A 25,532-nucleotide genomic window follows, 5' to 3' on the forward strand; every position below is an offset into this window, starting at 1 on the left:
TGCTCATCACACCAGTCTAACTACAGTAAATATTGCATAATGTTACATTTTGGTTTTGAGTAGAAATATTCATATAATTTGTCTAAAATGCCTAAAGTCAAACACTTCACCAAATTGTATGCTTTAATTAAGTTTGCCATAATTGCTCCAGCTCATAAAAAAAATGTCTCAGACTAAAGTAATAAGCTGAAAGGAAGTGAACAATGTTTTTATTTCTTCAGGAAATTACACTATTATGAAAAGTGTAGTCATAATAAACTACTTTGTGTTACTGATGGTTCATGAATGCTGCACAGACACATGACCAAAGGCAGTGAAATCACATTGCTAGAAATTGACAATGTGTATTCCCCTCCAGACTTGTGGTTTGATGGTTGTTGAACATTGAGTTGTCTTAAGTCCTCCTCAAAGCAGTCAAAAGATTCGTGGAAAACTCTGAAATTTAGAGAAAGCATTAGCGCTGACCAAAGTCCATTTGAAATTCATATTGTAACTGAAAGCAGTGTTAATAAGATATTACCTATGTGTCACATGGAGGAACATTCATACAGGCCAGACTTTGTTTTGGGTCCTTCAACAGTGTACAGTTCGCAAATGGTTTCCCATCAAAGTAGGCTTTAACCTTAATATGAAACCCTACTGTCTCACTGGCAAGGAAACAAATATCAAATAAAAAGTTAGATTCACCTAATTTACACCTGACACAGCAAAACACAGCAGAGTGCATAGATTTCACACTGCGCCGGATAATCCTGAATGTGCCACAGAGACCAAGCCATGCATAAATCGTATGTAGCCTATTTATTAAGAGGCATAGGAGCGGATACACACAAGCTACTTGGTTAATCAGGGAATAGTATATATTATACAGTCAGTCTCCTTACTCATATGCGGACAGATCAGGTATGCACTTTCGTTCTCTGGTCCTTTTGGCTCCTTCTCCACAGGGGGGATCACACTGACTCCACTCACTCCATTCACTCCACTTACCATCAACTAAACACAAGTGAAGCATTATGTGAGGAATATTACTTCTTAAGCTTACCATTTTCTTCCCAGTCTAAACAGTTCACACGTATATTATGAAAACATTTTGTGACGTTTTTGTTCATTTTGGTATTAGGCTGTATTTTATCTGGCTGTTCGAGCACACAATATATATTTTTAGGCTTGTTGGAGTTTGGTAGCTGAAGTTTACGCCCCTTCATCTGTGATTGGTCAATAGTAGGGATTCTCCTATGAAGTGTTTGTCATTAAACAACAAATGATTAGTTTTCATACACATTTTCTCATTTGAGAAATACTGCCCCAAACATCTTAGTTAAATGAGCAATTGCGAGACTAAGACCTCCTCTGCAAAAACGTCAAAATGAATTACAGATTTATTGAGTTATCTATGATTCATTTGGACTCTTTTCAGGAAGTGTACTTGTTGCTTCGGCGTCTCAAGTGGGACAAACAGTAATTTGCCACTTTTTTCTTGTTTTTCAAGCGAAGGTATTTTAAGGGAGTATGCGAACACAGACGATCACTTCACCTAGCCGAGTTCAGCAAGGAGCGAACCAAACCTATGCATGTGGATGCCTTTAGCCTACTGCATATGAAATGCATAATTTGTATAATCCAATTATCGCTGCAAAAACATACAACACTTGGGCTGAATAAAATGTAATGAAAGAAAGCAAACAACACAGCTTAATAAATGGAAGCTAAAACTTGTTTAACTCACAGTGACATAAGTTAATGTCATAGCAGGCCCTGTAGTCTGTTATCTTTCCTTCACACGTCTCCCCATCAAAACCTGTGTGTTCACACCATCTTTGCCGTCTTTGCTGTCCACCAATTTTTCGACAACTAATTTTTCCTCTATTAGATTTACATTCTTCCCATCTCCCCCACTGCGACCACTGACCATCCACTGTTGAAGAAAGAAATAACTATTATCCTCATGGGAAGTCTTTCAGTTGTTAGGAGGACAAGAAGGATACAATGTTTTCACTACAGAGTACCATATACAGTAATAGTATTTCTGTAAAAGTGTATAATATTATTCTAATTACAGTGACGAAATAAACGTCTAAACTGAACATCAGCTGTTGACAGCTATAATCCTTCTTAGAGAGGCAATTTTATCAAATGGCTATTCTGCTAAAAACAATATTTGCTCAAATGTAAATAATTGATGAAATGGGCAGAAGGAATGGGTTCTCTTCTGGCTGTCAATATTTTACCTGGGCAATGGTTTTTGGTATTGCAGATTTTTTGGTCTTTATTGGATCCAAAGCAGGGCAGACCTCCATGTTTAGGGGCTGGGTTGTTACACTGTCTGAGCATTTCATGAATCCCCACCCCACAGGTAACGGAGCAGGAGCTGGGGGGGCCCCACAGCCCCCAGTTACCATTCGCTGTTGAGGATAAAGAGGGAGGTTTGTTTCACATACAGTAGGAGTACATGTCATTGCTACATTCTGTGTATGTAAACAAGTAAAAACTTTAGGGTAGCAGTCAGAACCTCAGAGGAAAATAGGATTGCTTTGCAATGCCACTTACAAGGGCAGAAAGGAAGCTCATCACAGGTCCTAGTGTTGCTCCCTAACCCAGGGCATTCGTCACCAGGGGGCACTGAGGACGGTGGTGGGTTGTTGCATGATCTGTTGCGCCGCTGTGTAGGTCTGGGTAAATTCTCCCCCCCACAAGTGCCCGAGCATGGCTGCCAGGCATCCCAGTTAGACCAACCACCATGAGCTACAGTCAAAAGAAGAGGAGAGCGGACTTACTCCAGTGGAAAGACATGCCAAACTTGTATCATGTATGGTGATGGTTACTGCACGTGAAGGAATAGTGTGTATTTTCTAAATCCTGATGGTTTTACTTGGACAGATGAGATCAACCACGCAGGGTTCCTTTTCTTCACTTGGACCGTCACAGCTGCCTCCACATCTAGGTTGTGGTTCGGTGCATGTCCTCACTCTTTTTCTTACGCCCTTATTACAAGTCACTGAGCAGGGCTGCCACTGACCCCACTTACTCCATTGGCCTTGTTCTTAAAAATGTTAGGCAAGATCATCAAAAGAAGCCCAAAATACTTTGACTTCTGATATTTTTTAAATTTATGTTCCCTGTCTGTTAGAGGGTATGTACCTGGACAACAGCTTGAATCAATGCAGACTTTGGTCTCTAACGCGAGTTTCTGAATCTCTCTATGGGTAGTCGTCTGAGCACATTTTCCCTGTCCCTGGCATTCTCGTCGTCTCTGCGAAACTCCCTCCTTACAGGAGACAGAGCAGCGGCCCCAAGCAGTCCATTCAGACCATGAAGGTGGCCTACAGGTGTCAAAAAACACAACAAATCACATCCTGCACTGGGACATTGGATGTTCAAATCTGAAACTCATTGACACCAACCTGGTCTCAGAGCATTTCGTATTACTCTGTACTCACCCACAAGACTTGCATTTTCTGTCTGCTCCAATGTATCCGTAGTGAGGGTTAAGACAACAGTCATCCATTGTCACTTCTCCCAGTAGCCAGAGATCGTCACAATTTCCAGAATCAAAGCTGCTGTAACAGTTCACCTCCTGTGATACTGGAAACATATACAGTTGAACTTGGAAGTTTACATACACCTCAGCCAAATACATTTAAACTCAGTTTTTCACAATTCCTGACATTTAATCCAAGTAAAAATTCCCCATCTGAGGTCAGTTAGGATCACCACTTTATTTTAACAATGTGAAATGTCAGAATAATAGTAGAGAGAATGATTTATTGCAGCTTTTATTTATTTCATCACATTCCCAGTGGGTCAGAAGTTTACATACGCTCAATTAGTATTTGGTAGCATTGCCTTTAAATTGTTTAACTTTGGTCAAACGTTTTGGGTAGCCTTTCCACAACCTTCCCACAATAAGTTGGGTGAATTTTGGCCCATTCCTCCTGACAGAGCTGGTGTAACTGAGTCAGGTTTGTAGGCCTCCTTACTCACACGCTTTTTCAGATCTGCCCACAAATCTTCTATAGGATTGAGGTCATAGCTTTGTGATGGCCATTCCAATACCTTGACTTGGTTGTCCTTTAGCCATTTTTCCACAACTTTGGAAGTATGCTTGGAATCATTGTCCATTTGGAAGACCCATTTGCGACTAAGCTTTAACCTTTGACTGATGTCTTGAGATGTTGCTTCAATATATCCACATAATTTTCCATCCTCATGATGCCATCTATTTTTTTAAGTGCACCAGTCCCTCGTGCAGCAAAGCACCGCCACAACATGATGCTGCCACCCCCTTGCTTCACGGTTGGGATGGTGTTCTTTGGCTTCCTAGCCTCCCCCTTTTTCCTCCAAACATAACGATGGTCATTATGGCCAAACAGTTCTATTTTTGTCTCATCAGACCCGAGGACATTGCTCCAAAAAGTACGATCTTTGTCCCCATGTGCAGTTGCAAACCGTAGTCTGGCTTTTTTATGGCGGTTTTGGAGCAGTGGCTTCTTCCTTGCTGAGCGGCCTTTCAGGTTATGTCGATATTGGACTCGTTTTACTGTGGATATTGATACTTTTGTACCTGTTTCCTCCAGCATCTCAGCAGATTGATTTGCACTTTTTACACCAAAGTATGTTAATCTCTAGGAAACAGAACGCATCTCTTCCTGAGCGGTATGACAGCTGTGTGGCCCCATGGTGTTTATGTTTGCGTACTATTGTTTGTACAGATGAACATGGTACATTCAGGCGTTTGGAAATTGCTCCCGAGGATGAACCAGACTTGTGGAGGTCTACAATTTATTTTCTGAGGTCTTGGCTGATTTATTTTTATTTTCCCATGATGTCAAGCAAAGAGACTGAGTTTGAAGGTAGAACTTGAAATATATCCACAGGTACACCTCCAATTGACTCAAATTTTGTCAATTAGCCCTTCAGAAGCTTCTAAAGCCATGACAACATTTTCTGGAATTTTCCAAGCTGTTTAAAGGCACAGTCAACTTAGTGTAGGTAAACTTCTGACCCACAGGAATTGTGATACAGTGAATTATAAGTGAAATAATCTGTCTGTAAACAATTGATGGAAAAATTACTTGTGTCACGCACAAAGTAGATGTCCTAACCGACTTGTCAAAACTATAGTTTGTTAACAAGACATTTGTGGTGTGGTTGAAAAACGAGTTTTAATGACTCCAACCTAAGTGTATATAAACTTCCGACTTCAACTGTAGATCATTCATAGATTCTAATCAATGCTTCAATCATTTTTCTAGTATTTCACCATATTTATTTTTTATTGAACCTTTAGTTTGTCAGGGAGTCATACTGACACTAAGGTCTCTTTTTAAAGATCAAATTAAACTTTATTTGCCACATGCGCTGAATTACAGAAAATACACACATCAAAATAAAAATACAAAATGCAAGCTGAGAGAAAAACATGGTCATGAATAAGGTCAGTAATTTAATAACATTTTGATGATTGTTCCTCAAATAAGGTATAAGAAAGGTAAACCAGATTTGAGTTAACACAGTGACCGAAATAATTTCCAGGGTTAGCCATCCCTTAGACCGGGTAAGTCTAAAGTTGAGTAATTATGTAAGTTTTTGTAAAAGGGCTTCATACATGAAAACATAGCGATGTATCAACCTATGTGACATCAAAGAGGGCCAAGCAAATTTCAGGTAGAGAATGCAGGGATGAGTACCGAAACTGTCGCCCGTAATAAAGCGCCTCTGATAATCCAACGGCTTTAATAAAGTGGCAGCTGCATTTATACATATGATGTCGCCATAGTCTAGGACTGACAGGAATGTCAACTGAATAATCTGCCTTCTACTTCTACTATTTTGCAAAAGGCATGACCTATTTCTATAGAATACATATTTACTCTCAGCTTCTTAAGTAACTCATCATTATGCATTTTAAAAGACAGATTTTCATCTATCCAGATGCCCAGATATTTGTAATCAGGGACACCATAAATATGGACACCATCCAAAGTACATATGTTTAAATTATTTGTATGAGCTCTAGACAACAACAGACTTAGATTTACCTGTATTCAATCTGAATTTCTGGTCCATAAAGTTTTTCTGTAATACAGTGAAGGTAGACTGTAGTTCAGACCAGTGACGACCTGTCATTAAGGGCAGGTGGGGCAGAGCCCAACCTGTTTGAGCCCCACCTGTTTAGCTAAAAAATACATGTATTTATTTCTCCCTGTGTTGCATGTTATTTTGGCATTTAGACAGTGGCTTGCGAAAGTATTCACCCCATTTGGCATTTTTCCTATTTTGTTGCCTTACAACCTGGAATTAAAATAGATTTTTGGGGGTTTGTATCTTTTGATTTACACAACCTGCCGACCACTTTGAAGATGCAAAGGCCATTCCAAGACATGTAAATGTTTCCCCTTAAACCACTCAAGTGTTGCTTTAGCAGTATGCTTAGGGTCATTGTCCTTCTGGAAGGTGAACCGTCCCAGTCTCAAATCTCTGGAAGACTGAAACATGTTTCCCTCAAGAATATCCCTGTATGTAGCACCATACATCATTCCTTATATTCTGACCAGTTTCCAAGTCCCTGCCGATGAAAAACATTCTCACAGCATGATGCTGCCATTCCCACAGCATGATCACTGTGGGGATGCTATTCTCGGGGTGATGAGAGGTGTTGGATTTGCACCAGACATAGCTTTTTCCTTGATGGTCAAAAAGCTCAATTTTAGTCTCATCTGAGCAGAGTACCTTCTTCAATAGGTTTGGGGAGTCTCCCACATGCCTTTTGGCAAACAACAAACGTGTTTGCTTATTGCTTTCTTTAAGTAATGGCTTTTTTCTGGCCACTCTTCTGTAAAGCCCAGCTGTGGAGTGTACAGCTTAAAGTGGTCCTATGGACATATACCCCAATCTCCGCTCTTGCAGCTCCTTCAGGGTTATCATTGATCACTTTGTTGCCTCTCTGATTAATGCCCTCCTTGCATGGTCCGTGGGTTTTGGTGGGCGGCCCTCTCTTGGCAGGTTTGTTGTGGTGCCATATTATTTTATGTTTTGAATTATGGATTTAATGGTGCTCCGTGGGATGATCAAAGTATCTGATACTTTTTTATAACCCAACCCTGATCTGTACGTCTCCACAACTTTGTCCCTGACCTGTTTGGAGAGCTCCTTAGTCTTCATAGTGCCGCTTGCCTGGTGGTGCCCCTTGCTTAGTGGTGTGGCAGACTCTGGGGCCTTTCAGAACAGGTGTATATATACTGAGGTCATGTGACAGATCATGTGACACTTAGATTGCACACAGTGGACTTTATTTAACTAATTATGTGACTTCTAAAGGTAATTGGTTGCACCAGATCTTATTTAGGGGCTTCATAGCAAAGGGGGTGAATACATATGCACGCATGACTTTAAAGTTTTTTATTTTTATTTCACTTCACCAATTTCAACTATTTTGTGTATGTCTGTTACATGAAATCCAAATAAAAACCAATTTAAATTACAGGTTGTAATGAAACAAAATAGGAAAAAGGCCAATGGCGGTGAATACTTTTGCAATGCGCTGTACTTGTTACATATCAGTTTGCAAACAATGTTAAAAGAAAATCATTGAGTTAGTAAAGCTACAATACAAAAATTGTCTCTTTTTTGCTTTCTTGAGTAAGGCAGCTTCAAAAAACAGGTGTTTCAGCCTAGCTCAGTGCTTTCTGGGGTGGTGGGGCAGCCAGCGGGAAAAAAGGAGCATAGGGGTTGGTAATGTTCTCTTGTTGCGCTATGAATGGCTCAGTGTTCTGTCACTCATGGGGACACTACGTCACCGCAACATTTACGGGGAGAGCTTGATAATTCAAGCCCCTTGGGTGGTGCCATAGAGTTACATTAGAAGTGCCCATCCAAGAAGGCTCAAGGTCATTGGCCACAGATAAAATTAGGTTTTATTTACCGTAGCTTTGATTGGACTGATCATGTCAACGTCATACTTTAAAAAATGTAGCTAGCAAGCTAGACAAGCAGTCATCGTCATGAATCAAATTGACAATATACTGGAAAATCTTTTTCAATCCTTGTCATATGAAGAGAAATTATAGATTAAATGTATCGGTGCTCATTGGCCATTGGACATAAACATTACACAACAAGTTGGAAATCCCAAATTCAACAATGAGTGGTTTGGAAGGAATAATATACAGTTAACCACATCATTTATAACTAGGAATGCAGCAGAGATAGTGCTATGACCTGGTCTAAAATCCAACTGATTTACATTTAGTATACATTTCAAAGAAAAATATCTTCGCTGAGAATTAATAAAGGATTCACATATTTTAGCTAGGCAAGAAAGAAAAAAATTGGGCAATAGTTATTTAGGTCACAAGGGTCACCACCTTTGTGAAGGGGTAGAACATGGGCCGGATTCCAAACCTTGTGGATAGTACCAGATATAATCGTCAGATTAAAAATATGGGTAAATGATTCATCAATCAGGGTGGCAGAGAACTGCAGCAAAAATGGATCAAGCACATCAGCCTCAGTGGATTCTTTTTTTTTACATCAATCTTAAGCAAGGCATCTAGCACATCACAGATAGTAAATTGTTGAAATTAAAACAGAGATTCACTAGAAGTTGACGAGTTAACCGTCATGTTGGCTAGAGGCTAGCAGAAGGAAGAGCAGTCGATTGACTGACCGGGGTCAATTATACCACCGTTTCTCTCAAACAAAAAGCCTGCCGAGATAAAATGATTAAAAGCATCACTTATGCCATTCTTCTCAGTTATGATGCCAGAGCCAGAATTGAAAAGTAACGTGGTATCTAGCAGTAAAGTGAAGTGTTCACAAATCAATATTTTTAAATATCACATTTATTCTAGTGTTACTTAAACAACAATAGTAAAGGCACTGACCTGATTCCCTTACTGTCATCAGCAACACTAATGAAGTCCACAACAACTGCACCATTTCTCTGTCTTTGTCTATGCCTAGTACTTCTTACTGTAAGCTCTCTGTCCACTCTAGCAGGCTTATCTGGTTAATGTTTCACTTTATTGGGAAAAAAACAGGAAAGATGTGCATCCCATTCCCGTAAGGTTAATAAACTCCCCAGTAAGCACGGACCGACGGCGGTGTCTTTTGGACGTCTTTTTTTGGGTCCAGACCTCTTTTTCTTCTGGTCCGGACCGGCCTTGATTTCAACGTCCATGGATGTAGATTTTTGGTCCGGTCTGGATGGGCCTTGATTTGGCCCATACATGTTTTGGTTCAGATTTGGTCAATCATAGATGTCTATGCTTCATAAGTTTGGACAGTACAGCATACAGTACAGCAGAGTACAGTACAATACAGTAGAGTGCAGTACAGTAAAGTACAGTACAATGTACCATTGTACTGTACTAAACTCTACTGTGCTCTGCTGCACTGTGCTGTACCTTCCAAACTTGTGAGACAGTACGAGTTAAAAGTTCGGACACACCTACTCATTCCAGGGTTTGTCTTTATTTGTACTATTTTCTACATTGCAGAATAATAGTGAAGACATCAACATTATGAAATAACACATATGGAATCATGTACTAACCAAAAAAGTGTTAAACAAACCAAAATATATTTGATATGTTAGATTCTTCAAAGGAGCCATCATTTGCCGTGATGACAGCTTTGCACACTCTTGGTATTCTCTCAACCAGCTTCATGAGGTAATCACCTGAAATGCATTTCAATTAACAGGTGTGCCTTGTTAAAAGTTCATTTGTGGAGATGATTTCCTTCTTAATGCGTTTGAGCCCATCAGTTGTGTTGTGACAAGGTAGGAGTGGTATACAGAAGATAGCCCTATTTGTTAAAAGACCAAGTCCATATTATGGCAAGAACAGTTCAAATATATGACAGTCCATCATTACATTAAGACATGAAGGTCAGTCAATCCGGAAAATTTCAAGAACTTTTAAAGTTTCTTCAAGTGCAGTCGCAAAAACCATCAAGCACTATGATGAAACTGTCTCCCATGAGGACTGTCAAAGGAAAGGAAGACCCAAAGTTACCTTTGCCTCAGAGGATAAGTTCATTAGATTTAACTGCACCTTAGATTGCAGCCTCATGAACAGATGATCTCTGCATGTGTGGTTCCCACCGTGAAGCATGGAGGAGGAGTTGTGATGGTGTGAGGGGTGCTTTGCTGGTGACACTGTCTGTGATTTATTTAGTAATTCAAGGCACACTTAACCAGCATGGTTACCATAGCATTCAGCAGTGATACGCCATCCCATCTGGTTTGCACTTAGTGGGACTATCACAAGGGCAATGACCCAAAACACACCTCCAGGCTGTGTAAGGGCTATTTGACCAAATAAAGTGATGGAGTGCTGCATCAGATGACCTGGCCTTCACAATTACCTGACCTCAACTGAATCAAGATGGTTTGAGTGAAGGAAAATCAGCCAACAAGTGCTCAGCATGTGGGAACTCCTTCAAGACTGTTGGAAAAGCATTCCTCGTGAAGCTGGTTGAGAGAATGCTAAGAGTTTGCAAAGCTGTCATCAAGGCAAAGGGTGGCTACTTTGAGAAATATAAAAGTACATGTGTGTTATTTCATAGTTTTGATGTCTTCACTATAATTCTACATTGTAGAAAATAGTAAATTAGTAGGTGTCCAAACTTTTGATTGGTACTGTAGATGCAGTGTTCCTTTTTACATTTACAGGTTGGCCTTTTAGCAGACACTCTTATCCAGAAAGGCTTACAGTCAATGCATTCAACTAAGGTTAGATAAACAACAACAACATATCACAGTCATAACAAGATAAAAAAAAATTGTAACTGTTACTGACAATCTTATTGTAGTTGAAGTGTTATGTTTCACTATATTGGATCACTCCAATATATTGGTATCACTCCGCGGCGGAGGGATACATCCGAGGTGAGGATTTACAGATTTACTCCCGTGTACACCTGTGTCATGGCTGGGGTTCGCCCCTATATATAGACCCCATGGCCACGACACACGTTCTCTTTCATTTTTCTCAGCGGACGTCCATATGGTTTCGCTTGGTAAGTCACTGGTAAGTGTAATATCTTGCGTGGAGGTATACTCTGGCTGTTTGCAGCCTGGAGCAGCCAGCCACATGGCCAGTCTCTCCTCTTGAGTGCTCCACTCGCTGCGCACAGTTGATCTGTATCTACCACCCGTGGTTTGTCATACTTAGCGTTACACTACAACTCCGTGTGCATCCATTAGTATGGCTTTTGCTGCCACAAACTAATTTCCCTTCCACAACTTGCCGACTGGAAGAGTATCGTGGTGGGCTTTCCACTTCATGGAGACATTAACTTTGGAGTTCCCTAACGGAGTTACTCCATATTGTGCTGTTTTTACTGTTTGTGTAAAAACAAATAAAATCCATTACCTTGTTGCTGTTTTTTTTGTGGTCCGCTTGCGTTTCCCACACAGGTCTTCCCTTTTTTTTGCAGAGGTACTGGGTAATTTATCCCTCACCAGGTTCCTATTCCTCCAAGCGGGTCACGACATAAGCTCTCCCAGGGCGTCGGACCTCTGCTCCGTGGCCTTGTTGGCTTGGCTGAGCTTATGGCTTCCCTTTGTGACAAGTGTGATGGTGGCATTTCCCCCTGAGGAAACATAACTTGTGTATGCACTGCCTGGGTTTGAGGGAGGTGGAGCGCCCTACTGGATGTCTGTTTGTGTGGTGTTCTCAGAACCACTGTGCCTGGCGCGATTGGAGGCCATGTGCAAGTGGGTCGCCCGGGCTCGGGCTCAGGCTGGGGATGAGCTCCCTCCCTCAGGAGTGGTGCGCCAGCGTGCTGTTAGTCCGGTCTACTGTGCCCAGTACCCCTGCCAGGAAATGTGGCCCGAGCCACCACAGACAGAGCCCATCTGCTGCTTGTCCTGGACGAGGGCAGGAGTTGGACCGCTGGGACTACCTTGAATGGAGGGCGCATGCCCTGCGTCGGGAGGTTGATAGCTTCGATGGCGACGACAGCTGTTCCCTGTTGGTCAGTTGTAGGCTGTTCCTGGGAGACGGTGCTGGCACTGTTAACCAACATAAGCAGGGATACCAGGCTGACAGTCCATCAGAAAACGGCAGTGAGGCTTCATCGCCCCCAGCGGCTCAAGAGGCTATGAGGAGCCTTCTCACTGCATTGGACATTGACTGGTGGACAGTGATGACTCTCCATCTGTCCCCATCTCTGCTGAGTTCTGCGAGGCCATGCAGGAGAGCTGGGGGTGGTTACCTCTCGGCGCCATCTCTGGCTGGCCTAATCCAGTCTGCCAGCTGCACTCCAGAGCACATTTTCCACTCTTCCCATCACTACAGGGCTGACGTTTGGCCTAGGGGTTGATGACATTTTGGAGCAGACCAATAAGGTTCGTAGGGATAAGGAGACCCTGAGACGGTTAATGATGCCTCCTCAGGCCCCGGGTCCAAGGCAGACGGACCGTCGCCACCCACCTGCACTCGAACGACGGTGGAGTCCCTCTCTCCTGCCCCATTGCCTCGTGCTGTGGGATGACAGCGGGGAGGAGCACAGCGTGCGGTGGAGCAACAACCTGTCAGCCGTCACCGCCATAGTGACGTGCCTGGGAGACCCAGGCGCTCGGCGCTCTGGATGTGGTCTTGGCAGCTTTGGTAAACAGTGCCCCCTGTGGTACTCCATGTCAGAGCCACCATGGCCTCTGGGCTTAGATGCTCTGGCTTACGATTGGCCAGGGCTGGAACTCATTCCCTCCTTTTCCCCTGATCCAGGCTGTGCTGGAGAGGACCAGGATGGCGGCTGGCCCCATACTGGTCCAGACGACTCTGGATCAGCCTTCTCCTGTCCCTGTTGTCTGGGACACCTTGGCAACTGCCCCTGAGACCCGACCTGCTGTCTCAGACTGGGGGAATTACGTGGCACCTGAGACCGCACCGCCTCACTCTGTGGGCTTGGCCACTGAACGGCACCAATGGTCCATGCTAGGACTACAGGAAGGCATAATGAACACCATGCAGAGCGCAAGGGCACCGGCTACAACCGCGGCATATCAGTTGCGCTCGAGGTTGTTCTGCTCTTGGTGCACTGGTATTGAGGTAGTGGCCAAGTCATGCGGGGTGCAGTATGTCCTCCAATACCTGCAGACTCGCATGGATGAGGGCTTGGCCGCTATACCGGCCTGCCATGTGGGGTGGATGGACAGGCCAGTGGGCACCAACGCCTGGTCTCCAGGTTTATGAAGGGGGTTGATCGCCTACGTTCAGCTAGGACCCGCTCAATGACAAGCTGGGATCTGGATGTGGTCTTGGCAGCTTTGGTAAAGCCACCTTTCGAACCATTGGAGTCTGCCTCCCTGAAACACCTCTCTATGAAAGTGGCTTTCTTGGAGGCAATTACTTCCATGAAGAGGGTGGGTGAGGTCCATGCTCTTTCGGGTAAGTTCTGAGTGCTACCGGATGGACCCCGATGGGAGGAGTATATCTCTCCGCCCCAACCCTTCATTCCTCCCAAAAGTTCTGTCAGACAGGCATGTGAACATCCCTTTTGTCCTGTCTGCTTACGACCCACCGGAAGTGGCGGGGGAGTCTGGGCCTCCCTCCGGAATGCTGTTCCCTGTGAGGGCACTGGCTGGATATGTGGAGCGGACACGAGCGGACAGTGAAAACAACAGACCAGCTCTTTGTCTGTTATGGTGAGAGAGTCCTTGGGGCTGGGTTATCAAAGCAGAGGCTCCCTCAATGGATCGTGGACACGATTACGACAGCATACCGCCTGGCTGGCAGGCCAGTGCTGAGATCTGTGGTGGCACATTCAACACGAGGTGTGGCTGCATCCTGGGCTCTACTGAGAGGAATACCCCTCTCTGACACCTGTGCTGCAGCCAGCTGGGCTTCCTCTTGCAGCTTTGCTAGATACTTTCAGGTAAATGTGGCACCTCCCTCTGCATTTGGTTCAGCGGTCCTGGGCGTCGCCACCCCTTCTGTGGACTGTGCCGGGAAGCCGCTTTCACATTGACGGCCCCTGCGTCTCGGTCCCGCGCTGGGACTTCACCGCTGGCTGGCCAGGTCCCTCTAGCACTGACTAAATCTGGTACAGATCAAATCAAATTTATTTATATAGCCCTTCGTACATCAGCTGATATCTCAAAGTGCTGTACAGAAACCCAGCCTAAAACCCCAAACAGCAAGCAATGCAGGTGTAGAAGCACGGTGGCTAACTAACTCCCTAGAAAGGCCAAAACCTAGGAAGAAACCTAGAGAGGAACCAGGCTATGTGGGGTGGCCAGTCCTCTTCTGGCTGTGCCGCTGGAGATTATAACAGAACATGGCCAAGATGTTCAAATGTTCATAAATGACCAGCATGGTCCAATAATAATAAGGCAGAACAGTTGAAACTGGAGCAGGGCACGGCCAGGTGGACTGGGGACAGCAAGGAGTCATCATGTCAGGTAGTCCTGAGGCATGGTCCTAGGGCTCAGGTCCTCCGAGAGAGAGAAAGAAAGAGAGAATTAGAGAGAGCACACTTAAATTCACACAGGACACCGAATAGGACAGGAGAAGTACTCCAGATATAACAAACTGACCCAAGCCCCCCGACACATAAACTACTGCAGCATAAATACTGGAGGCTGAGACAGGAGGGGTCAGGAGACACTGTGGCCCCATCCGAGGACACCCCCGGACAGGGCAAAACAGGAAGGATATAACCCCACCCACTTTGCCAAAGCACAGCCCCCACACCACTAGAGGGATATCTTCAACCACCAACTTACCATCCTGAGACAAGGCTGAGTATAGCCCACAAAGATCTCCGCCACAGCACAACCCAAGGGGGGGCGCCAACCCAGACAGGATGATCACATCAGTGACTCAACCCACTCAGGTGACGCACACCTCGCAGGGACGGTATGAGAGAGCCCCAGTAAGCCAGTGACTCAGCCCCTGTAATAGGGTTAGAGGCAGAGAATCCGGGTGGAAAGAGGGGAACCGGCCAGGCAGAGACAGCAAGGGCGGTTCGTTGCTCCAGAGCCTTTCCGTTCACCTTCCCACTCCTGGGCCAGACTACACTCAATCATATGACCCACTGAAGAGATGAGTAAAGACTTAAAGGTTGAGACCGAGTTTGCGTCTCTGACATGGGTAGGCAGACCGTTCCATAAAAATGGAGCTCTGTAGGAGAACAGGTATACCAATATATTGGAGTGATCCAACATAGTGAAACATACTGAAGATTACATATATAACCATGGTTATGTGAGCTATATGGATCAATCCAATCCTCCACGGTGCTTGAGGCACCTCAAAAATTATGTAGGGAACGTGTGTCGCGGCCATGGGGTCTTTATATAGGGGCGGACCCCAGTCGTGACACAGGTGTACACGGGAGTAAATCTGTAAATCCTCACCTCGGATGTATCCCTCCGCAACGGAGTGATACTAATATATTGGAGTGATCCATATAGCTCACATAACCGTGGTTACATACGTAACCTTCGTTCTGTTGCTTTTTCTTTTGGTCTGAAAATTTTGAACATGATCACTGCCAGAAAAAGCGAACATAAGTACATGTGACAGATGGGAGGAATAATACATATTCCATAATGCAATCTTCAGTTTGCTCCATTTTCCTATTTTAATTGGAATAAAAATGTTGAATGCGATATGCTTTCTTCATTGGCATGTCGATATAAGTGATTGTATATACGGTTGTAATTTGGCCATAGAAACAATGAACCTAAAAGGAGTCTTTCCAATGTCCATAAATTTATTTTAAGTGTGCGTAGAAGACGTTTTTCAATGTTCGTACAAGACATCTTTTCAGCATCTGGACGTCATTTTGCTCACTGGGTCATACCTCCCCCTGACCATTTTTTTTCAGCATTGTTGCTCAATTGTTATACAGTGTTGCACAAATGCACCCTGTTTAACCCTGCCAGACTGAATAGGCAAAACAAAAGAAGATAATTTTTTTTTAAATTGAACCTTTATTTAACTAGGCAAGTCAGTTAAGAACAAATTCTTATTTGCAATGACGGCCGACAAAGATGAAAGATAAATTAAAAATGTCATCAAGTAGTACACAAAAAGCAATCGAGAGAGATCAATGTGTATGTCCCAGAACTGACTGAAATCTGGGCAGCGTGTTAGAGATCCACTTTTAGATTTTGGATGTATGATTATCATACATTTTGAGTAGTCATTTTAATCATGGTATGAATCAATGTGGAAATATATTAAGCAATTTTGGCAATTTGCCCAAATAAAAGTACAGTATGTATATGAGCAAATTTATCTCTAAGCAAGAACTGCCGCAAACTTCTTAAACTAGTACCATGGAAATACCTTTAGCCAGCTAAGTCCACAAAGTTTCTTCAGGAATGTCCTTTTAAAATATTCTCTTCACTGCAGATCTGACCCATGTTTTAGGTCAGTTAGGATCACCACTTTATTTTAACAATGTGAAATGTCAGAATAATAGTAGAGAGAATGATTTATTTCAGCTTTTATTTCTTTCATCACATTCCCAGTGGGTCAGAAGTTTGCATACACTCAATTAGTATTTGGTAGCTTTGCCTTTAAATTGTTTAACTTGGGTCAAATGTTTTGGGTAGCCTTCCACAAGCTTCCCACAATAAGTTGGGTAAATTTTGCCCCATTCCTCCTGACAGAGCTGGTGTAACTGAGTCAGCTTTGTAGGCCTCCTTGCTTGCACACGCTCTTTCAGTTCTACCCACAAATGTTCTATAGGATTGAGGTCAGGGCTTTGTGATGGTCACTACAATACCTTGACTTGAAGTATGCTTGGGATCATTGTCCATTTGGAAGACCCATTTGCGACCAAGATTTAACTGATGTTGTGAGATGTTGCTTCAATTTATCCACATAATTTTCCTACCTCGTGATGCCATCTATTTGTGAAGTGCATCAGTCCCTCCTGCAGCAAAGCACCCCACAACATGATGCTGCCACCCCCGTGCTTCACGGTTTGGATCGTGTTCTTCAGCTTGCAAGCCTCCCGCTTTTTCCTCCAAATATAACGATGGTCATTGTGGCCAAACAGTTCTATTTTTGTTTCATCAGACCAGAGGACTTTCCTCCCAAAAGTCCGCTCTTTGTCCCCACGTTCAGTTGCAAATCAGTCTGGCTTTTTTATGGCAGTTGGAGCAGTTGCTTCTTCCTTGCTGAGCGGCCTTTCGGGTTATGTCAATATAGGAATCATTTTACTGTGGATATAGATACTTTTGTACCTGTTTCCTCCAGCATCTTCACAAGGTCCTTTACTGTTGTTCTGGGATTGATTTGCACTTTTCGCACCAAAGTATGTTCATCTGTAGGAGACAGAATGCGTCTCCTTCCTGAGTGGTATGACGGCTGCATGGTCCCATGGTGTTTATACTTGCGTACTATTGTTTGTACAGATGAATGTGGTACCTTCAGGCATTTGGAAATTTCTCCCGGGGATGAACCAGACTTGTGGAAGTCTACAATTAATTTCTGAGGTCTTGGCTGATTTCTTCTGATTTTCCCATGATATCAAACAAAAAGGCACTGAGTTTGAAGGTAGGCCTTGAAATAAAATCCACAGGTACACCTCCAATTGACTGAAATTATGTCAATTAGCCTATCAGAAGCTTCTAAATCCATGACAACCATGACAACCAAGCTCTTTAAAGGCACAGTCAACTTAGTGTATGTAAATTCTGACCCACTGGAATTGTGATACAGTGAATTATAAGTGAAATAATCTGTCTGTAAACAATTGATGGAAAAATTACTTGTGTCATGCACAAAGTAGATGTCCTAACCAACTTGCCAAAACTATAGTTTGTTTACAAGAAATTAGTGGAGTGGTTGAAAAACGAGTTTTAATGACTCCAACCTAAGTGTATGTAAACTTCCGACTTCAACTGTAGGTATTCCTCTTATCTAGGTGGGTGAGGACAGGGTGGAGTGCAATTGAGATAGCATTGTCTATGGATCTGTGGGGGCGGTACGCAAATTGGAGTGGGTCTAGTGTGGCTGGGATGGTAGAGTTAATGTCTGCCATAACCAGCCTCTCAAAGCACTTCATGATTACAGAAGTGAGTGCTACAGGGCAGTAATCATTGAGGCATGAAGCCTGAGAGTTCTTAGGAACAGGAATGATTGTGGTCATTTTAAAACATGCTGGGATTATAGACTGGGGCAAGGAGAGGTTGAAAAGGACCATGAATATGGCTGACAGCTGTTCTGCGTATGCTCTGAGAATGTGCCCTGGAATACCGTTGGGGCCCGCATCACTGTGGGTGTTGACCTGATTAAAGACCCTTCTCAAGTCGGCCTCGGAGAGTGAGATCACCCAGTCCTCTCGGTCAGCGACAGCCCTCACACCCGGCTCTATGTTGTTTTCAATACTGTATGCAATGTCTATGGGTGAATTATGAAACAATTACTGTATGCAGATGTGCAACAAAATTTTTGCAATTACTTGATCTATTTTAAATGTACTGTAAAAATATGTTGCAGATTAAACTTTAATTGGTGACTATGGAAACAAATATAAATGTAATTAACAATGTCTTCAATATTGTTACGTTCTGACTTTTATTTCCTTTGTTTTGTCTTTATTTAGTATGGTCAGGGTGTGAGTTGGGGTGGGCAGTCTGTTTGTTTTTCTATGTTTGGTTTCTGTACCGTCCTAGTATGGTTCTCAATCAGAGGCAGGTGTCAGTTTGTTGTCTCTGATTGAGAATCATACTTAGGTAGCCGGGGTTTCACTATTGGTTTGTGGGTGTTTGTTTCCGTGTGAGTGTTTGTCGCCACACGGTAGTGTTTCGGTTTCATTCATGGTCACATTTACTGTTTTGTATTTTATAGTGTTCAGTTTATGTATTAAAGTAATCATCATGAACACTTACCACGCTGCATCTTGGTCTGATCCTTACGCCGTTACAAATATCCAACTTTATCCAGTGCCTTACTTTTTTATGAATGCTTTAATTAATTTTCCTTGCCAAATGCAGGTAGGGTATGTGCTTGTTATGTAATGAGGGGCAATTTTGGTAATTTCTTAGGCCAGGTGAAAAACATGTCAATTAACATTTACCTAAGTACTATTCCTGTTCCTACTTATTCTTGTATATTACTTTTAATTTTCATAGATGTCACCGGTTTGAGGAAACAATTTTAACCGCTAGTATTGTATGAGTAAATCGCTCTGGATAAAATAATCTGCTAAATGACACATTTAAAATGTAAATGTAATAACAGGTGGTCATTACCAGGTTATGATGAGGTCTTAACTTTGACCGGTACATAATATAGTGGTCACAATTATGACCAACTGGTCGTATTCTGGATAGTAAAAATACATTTTAATTCAAACAGTTGTGACCAACATATTGCGTCATAAAAAGACGTCATACTTTGCCCACTGGGCTGTGTTCGTGGTTGGTGACAGCAGCAGACTGCAATCCCCCCTTTTCCCAACCCATCCTGTAGGTGGCGACAATACCCTATCTTGGAATTCTCTGCTGCTGTCTCGCAAGTTGAAGAAGAAAATGCGTCAAACATTGTGGCTAGCTACATTACCAAATCAAATGTTATTGGTCACATACACATGGTTAGCAGATGTTAATGCGAGTGTAGCGAAATGCTTGCGCTTCTAGTTCCGACAGTGCAGTAACTAACAATTCCACAACTACCTAATACACGCATCTAAAGGGATGGAATAACATGTACATTTAAATATATGGATGAGTGATATCTGAGCGGCATAGGCAAGATGATATAAAATACAGTATTTACATATGAGATGAGTATGTAAACCTTACTAAAGTGGCATTATTAAAGTGACTAGTGATCCATTTATTAATGTGGCCAATGATTGAGTCTGTATGTAGGCAGCAGCCTCTCTGTGTTAGTGATGGCTGTTTAACAGTCTGATGGCCTTGAGCTATAAGCTGTTTTTCAGGTCTCTCGGTCCCAGCTTTGATGCACCTGTACTGACCTCGTCTTCTGGATGGTAGCGGGGTGGACAGGCAGTGGCTTGGGTGGTTGTTGTCCTTGATATTTTTGGCCTATCTGCATTCAGGGATAGTACTAGCTAGAAACATTAGCTAGCTAGTTAACACTTTCTTCACAGTGGTGTATCATGAAACCATGACAACAATCTTTCTCAAATCTCTACAGAATCGAGATTATCATGGGTTCTCTCAGGATCCTGTCGTTGACGAGTGGAACATGAGGATGGCCTTCTTCTTTGGCATCTCTATGGCTATTGTGGTTGGGGGTACCTTCATCCACTATTTGCCAGACCATGGGTATGTTTAAGCTGCACTGCACATCCTCTCACAAAGAGTAACTGAGAACTGAAAAGCCCAGCTACAGTAGATATACACTGAGTATACAAAACATACAGAACACCTGCTCTTTCCATGAGACTGACCAGGTGAATTCAGGTGAAAGCTATTGATGTCACATGTTAAATCCACTTCAATCATTGTAGATGAAGGGGAGGAGACAGGTTAAAGAAGAATGTCTTGAAACATCTCTATCAAGCTTGTCAACCAGACACTACTTTGAGGAGACCAAACTACCGGAAACCAGTCCTTTTCAGTTAAAGGCAGTGACGTGAGGAGACAAATTGTCTTGTTTTTGGGGGGTTGCGTCATCATCCCCTTCATTTGACGACGAAGACTACTGATTATTTAGAGTATTTTATTAATCAAAAGTTGTTTTTTTTTGTAAAAAAAATTGTAATGTTAATATCACATCACATTTAGTAATGACAGAATGCATTTTAATCTTCAAGCACAGTAACACTTGTATGACTTTTTGTATCGATAGGAGTGGGGGGAAAAGGTGCCTGTGCATTGATAAGAGCTCTGCTTCCCGACTGCGACATTATACATTGGGTTAGGGCCTGTTTTTTTCATCAATAACTAGGGTACGGGCAGGGGTCGGGTATCACTAAATTGATCACTAACATTTTGAAGCTGAGCCATTTGCTCGTGTTCTGCAGTACAGTCATATCTGACTAAGATCATAAAATGGTGTCAGAAGTCTTTCAACCTCGTCAAATCTAAGACAGGAGAGACTACTTAAATGTTCCTTGAGTTGGACGAGCAATTATCCACCATCGCAGTACGGATGAAGCCTGAGCTGGAATGTGAAGCTAACTGAAGCTGTTTAGCTTTAGAAACTCCTGAGTAGATCTAGCTTGCTTCGTAGGCTACCCTTCTGGACTCCACAAATTCACTTATGTTGTCTCCATCTCTGAACCTCTAAACAAGCATCCAACAAACCCATACACATCTTACATGTTTGATTTAACTGATCACCACAAACACAATAATTGATCATTCATCTTTTTGGCCTGTCTTTTTCTCACCAGTATGAGGCAGTGGGCCAGGAGGGAAGCAGAAAGGTTGATTACACAGAGGGAGGCTGCAGGCCTTCCTCTTATGGAGGAGAACTACTATGACCCAAGCAAGATTGTGCTACCAGGAGCCGGAGAAGAGTAGGATGTACTATAAGGAGATGCACATTGATCATTTGTTTATTTCTCTGACTGTAAATTTCTCTTCAGTATGTTATTAAACATACACTACTCTACTACACCATTGCTTGATCATTCTTTTCTAGCCAGTGGTCAAACTGAATAGCCTTTAGTAGCAACTGTGACCGTATCAGTGATCATGAAATGGTACGATAGAGTCAAACTACTCGAGTCAACTCTGTGAGCCCCTTGTCGTTGCCCCAGGCCATGCCATCGCATCTCCAATGGATGATACCACAGCTGTGAAAGTGTGACATTGTTATCATGCACCGCCCCCTTCAAATAATATTACACGAGCAAACACAATCTCCAGGAAGTCAAAGGCATACATCGACAGAGGCTGTGTTTAGACGGGCAGCCCAATTCTGATATTTTTGTTCACTAATTGCTCTTTTGACCAATCAAATGAGCTCTGAAAAAGATCTGATGAAATTGGTCAAAAGATAATTTAGTGGAAAAAAGATCAGAATTGGGCTGCCTGTGTAAACACAGCCTTTGAGTGATGGCATGGATGCACAAGTGCACACAGTAGTAGTGCTGGTGATTGACGAACTTGAATGTGGCCTTATGACCATTCTGAAAGAAGATAAGGATTTAAGTACCAACCAGTAACCTCTTATCACAATGCGTGCAAGAATAGGCTTCAGTTAAAGATGAACTGAAACACTAAAACAAACCATGACATCTCATTATTTTGTACTTTTTTGTCAAGGGAGGCCAGATGCTCGCTGGCTTCCCTTGCCTTCAATGCTACGGACGGCAACAATGTCATACTCGTTTGGACCAGACAGCTTCAGATAAATGGCCTACACGAAGACAGAGGGGTGCTGTTTCGCTCGCTTGGATGCTTTCAACCGCTAGTATTGTATGAGTAAATCGCTCTGGATAAAATAATCTGCTAAATGACACATTTAAAATGTAAATGTAATAACAGGTGGTCATTACCAGGTTATGATGAGGTCTTAACTTTGACCGGTACATAATATAGTGGTCACAATTATGACCAACTGGTCGTATTCTGGATAGTAAAAATACATTTTAATTCAAACAGTTGTGACCAACATATTGCGTCATAAAAAGACGTCATACTTTGCCCACTGGGCTGTGTTCGTGGTTGGTGACAGCAGCAGACTGCAATCCCCCCTTTTCCCAACCCATCCTGTAGGTGGCGACAATACCCTATCTTGGAATTCTCTGCTGCTGTCTCGCAAGTTGAAGAAGAAAATGCGAAACAATTCCGGTTCCGGAGACTCGAAGTGTTGACCTGACAAAATGCTCGCCCGGTTGTCACGGTTTGGGCCTGCCTTGCCCCGTTTTCGCCCTAATCTTGTGTGCGGGACTCGGTTCGTATCTCAATCGCAACCCTCGGGTGCTGCTGGTTCGGCCACAGTGTCGGATTTGCAGCCTTCACATGCCAAGGAAAGTCATGGACACGCAGAGGTCAGCGCGTTCGAAAAGGTGAGTTGGTCCTGAATCTAAAAACAAATAACATTCTCTAGCGCTCATCTGTTATTTACATTTTTCTCATCCATTGTAGTTATTGACATAACGATACGCATTCCTTCAGTCAAACATTGTGGCTAGCTACATTACCAAATCAAATGTTATTGGTCACATACACATGGTTAGCAGATGTTAATGCGAGTGTAGCGAAATGCTTGCGCTTCTAGTTCCGACAGTGCAGTAACTAACAATTCCACAACTACCTAATACACGCATCTAAAGGGATGGAATAACATGTACATTTAAATATATGGATGAGTGATATCTGAGCGGCATAGGCAAGATGATATAAAATACAGTATTTACATATGAGATGAGTATGTAAACCTTACTAAAGTGGCATTATTAAAGTGACTAGTGATCCATTTATTAATGTGGCCAATGATTGAGTCTGTATGTAGGCAGCAGCCTCTCTGTGTTAGTGATGGCTGTTTAACAGTCTGATGGCCTTGAGCTATAAGCTGTTTTTCAGGTCTCTCGGTCCCAGCTTTGATGCACCTGTACTGACCTCGTCTTCTGGATGGTAGCGGGGTGGACAGGCAGTGGCTTGGGTGGTTGTTGTCCTTGATATTTTTGGCCTATCTGCATTCAGGGATAGTACTAGCTAGAAACATTAGCTAGCTAGTTAACACTTTCTTCACAGTGGTGTATCATGAAACCATGACAACAATCTTTCTCAAATCTCTACAGAATCGAGATTATCATGGGTTCTCTCAGGATCCTGTCGTTGACGAGTGGAACATGAGGATGGCCTTCTTCTTTGGCATCTCTATGGCTATTGTGGTTGGGGGTACCTTCATCCACTATTTGCCAGACCATGGGTATGTTTAAGCTGCACTGCACATCCTCTCACAAAGAGTAACTGAGAACTGAAAAGCCCAGCTACAGTAGATATACACTGAGTATACAAAACATACAGAACACCTGCTCTTTCCATGAGACTGACCAGGTGAATTCAGGTGAAAGCTATTGATGTCACATGTTAAATCCACTTCAATCATTGTAGATGAAGGGGAGGAGACAGGTTAAAGAAGAATGTCTTGAAACATCTCTATCAAGCTTGTCAACCAGACACTACTTTGAGGAGACCAAACTACCGGAAACCAGTCCTTTTCAGTTAAAGGCAGTGACGTGAGGAGACAAATTGTCTTGTTTTTGGGGGGTTGCGTCATCATCCCCTTCATTTGACGACGAAGACTACTGATTATTTAGAGTATTTTATTAATCAAAAGTTGTTTTTTTTTGTAAAAAAAATTGTAATGTTAATATCACATCACATTTAGTAATGACAGAATGCATTTTAATCTTCAAGCACAGTAACACTTGTATGACTTTTTGTATCGATAGGAGTGGGGGGAAAAGGTGCCTGTGCATTGATAAGAGCTCTGCTTCCCGACTGCGACATTATACATTGGGTTAGGGCCTGTTTTTTTCATCAATAACTAGGGTACGGGCAGGGGTCGGGTATCACTAAATTGATCACTAACATTTTGAAGCTGAGCCATTTGCTCGTGTTCTGCAGTACAGTCATATCTGACTAAGATCATAAAATGGTGTCAGAAGTCTTTCAACCTCGTCAAATCTAAGACAGGAGAGACTACTTAAATGTTCCTTGAGTTGGACGAGCAATTATCCACCATCGCAGTACGGATGAAGCCTGAGCTGGAATGTGAAGCTAACTGAAGCTGTTTAGCTTTAGAAACTCCTGAGTAGATCTAGCTTGCTTCGTAGGCTACCCTTCTGGACTCCACAAATTCACTTATGTTGTCTCCATCTCTGAACCTCTAAACAAGCATCCAACAAACCCATACACATCTTACATGTTTGATTTAACTGATCACCACAAACACAATAATTGATCATTCATCTTTTTGGCCTGTCTTTTTCTCACCAGTATGAGGCAGTGGGCCAGGAGGGAAGCAGAAAGGTTGATTACACAGAGGGAGGCTGCAGGCCTTCCTCTTATGGAGGAGAACTACTATGACCCAAGCAAGATTGTGCTACCAGGAGCCGGAGAAGAGTAGGATGTACTATAAGGAGATGCACATTGATCATTTGTTTATTTCTCTGACTGTAAATTTCTCTTCAGTATGTTATTAAACATACACTACTCTACTACACCATTGCTTGATCATTCTTTTCTAGCCAGTGGTCAAACTGAATAGCCTTTAGTAGCAACTGTGACCGTATCAGTGATCATGAAATGGTACGATAGAGTCAAACTACTCGAGTCAACTCTGTGAGCCCCTTGTCGTTGCCCCAGGCCATGCCATCGCATCTCCAATGGATGATACCACAGCTGTGAAAGTGTGACATTGTTATCATGCACCGCCCCCTTCAAATAATATTACACGAGCAAACACAATCTCCAGGAAGTCAAAGGCATACATCGACAGAGGCTGTGTTTAGACGGGCAGCCCAATTCTGATATTTTTGTTCACTAATTGCTCTTTTGACCAATCAAATGAGCTCTGAAAAAGATCTGATGAAATTGGTCAAAAGATAATTTAGTGGAAAAAAGATCA

General features: G+C 42.8%; 3 protein-coding genes across 4 annotated transcripts; 2 read left to right on the forward strand and 1 right to left on the reverse strand.

The window, feature by feature from the left end:
- Positions 1-182: 182 nt before the first annotated feature.
- On the reverse strand, positions 183-9,043 carry LOC109908043 (properdin). Of its 2 annotated transcripts, XM_031794245.1 has the most exons (11): positions 8,886-9,004; positions 6,042-6,078; positions 3,441-3,585; positions 3,142-3,323; positions 2,873-3,043; positions 2,551-2,745; positions 2,232-2,405; positions 1,730-1,918; positions 885-996; positions 521-647; positions 183-435 (listed from the first exon to the last, which is right to left on the reverse strand). In XM_031794245.1, the coding sequence occupies exons 2-10, from the start codon at positions 6,067-6,069 to the stop codon at positions 521-523; spliced, it is 1,323 nt and encodes a 440-aa protein (XP_031650105.1). In that variant the 5' UTR covers positions 6,070-6,078; positions 8,886-9,004; the 3' UTR covers positions 183-435. The 2 variants fall into 2 exon arrangements, with proteins under 2 accessions (XP_031650105.1, XP_020362022.1); XM_020506433.2 differs by lacking the exon at positions 6,042-6,078 and having other exon boundaries at positions 8,886-9,043.
- An 11,047-nt stretch (positions 9,044-20,090) lies between these two features.
- LOC109887935 (NADH dehydrogenase [ubiquinone] 1 beta subcomplex subunit 11, mitochondrial-like) lies at positions 20,091-21,565 on the forward strand. Its single transcript, XM_020479190.1, has 2 exons — positions 20,091-20,266; positions 21,340-21,565. Exons 1-2 carry the CDS (start codon positions 20,106-20,108, stop codon positions 21,467-21,469), a joined length of 291 nt encoding a protein of 96 aa, XP_020334779.1. The 5' UTR covers positions 20,091-20,105; the 3' UTR covers positions 21,470-21,565.
- A 1,120-nt stretch (positions 21,566-22,685) lies between these two features.
- On the forward strand, positions 22,686-25,127 carry LOC109908549 (NADH dehydrogenase [ubiquinone] 1 beta subcomplex subunit 11, mitochondrial). Its single transcript, XM_031794249.1, has 3 exons — positions 22,686-22,962; positions 23,698-23,828; positions 24,902-25,127. Exons 1-3 carry the CDS (start codon positions 22,777-22,779, stop codon positions 25,029-25,031), a joined length of 447 nt encoding a protein of 148 aa, XP_031650109.1. The 5' UTR covers positions 22,686-22,776; the 3' UTR covers positions 25,032-25,127.
- Positions 25,128-25,532: the final 405 nt, after the last annotated feature.

This window comes from Oncorhynchus kisutch, linkage group LG17 (assembly GCF_002021735.2).
Source record: "Oncorhynchus kisutch isolate 150728-3 linkage group LG17, Okis_V2, whole genome shotgun sequence".
Lineage (NCBI taxonomy): Eukaryota > Metazoa > Chordata > Actinopteri > Salmoniformes > Salmonidae > Oncorhynchus > Oncorhynchus kisutch.

Excerpts from the sequence above, each read along its gene's own strand:
- LOC109908043 (XM_020506433.2), bottom strand. The coding sequence starts at position 8,940 with ATGGTGCAGTTGTTGTGGACTTCATTAGTGTTGCTGATGACAGTAAGG. Across the intron at positions 2,746-2,872 it reads GGTTGATCTCATCTGTCCAA|CTCATGGTGGTTGGTCTAAC; the intron begins GTAAAACCATCA and ends TTTTGACTGTAG. Across the intron at positions 2,406-2,550 it reads TGAGCTTCCTTTCTGCCCTT|CGAATGGTAACTGGGGGCTG; the intron begins GTAAGTGGCATT and ends TATCCTCAACAG.
- LOC109887935 (XM_020479190.1), top strand. The coding sequence starts at position 20,106 with ATGACAACAATCTTTCTCAAATCTCTACAGAATCGAGATTATCATGGG. Across the intron at positions 20,267-21,339 it reads CACTATTTGCCAGACCATGG|TATGAGGCAGTGGGCCAGGA; the intron begins GTATGTTTAAGC and ends TTTTCTCACCAG.
- LOC109908549 (XM_031794249.1), top strand. The coding sequence starts at position 22,777 with ATGCTCGCCCGGTTGTCACGGTTTGGGCCTGCCTTGCCCCGTTTTCGC. Across the intron at positions 22,963-23,697 it reads AGGTCAGCGCGTTCGAAAAG|AATCGAGATTATCATGGGTT; the intron begins GTGAGTTGGTCC and ends AAATCTCTACAG. Across the intron at positions 23,829-24,901 it reads CACTATTTGCCAGACCATGG|TATGAGGCAGTGGGCCAGGA; the intron begins GTATGTTTAAGC and ends TTTTCTCACCAG.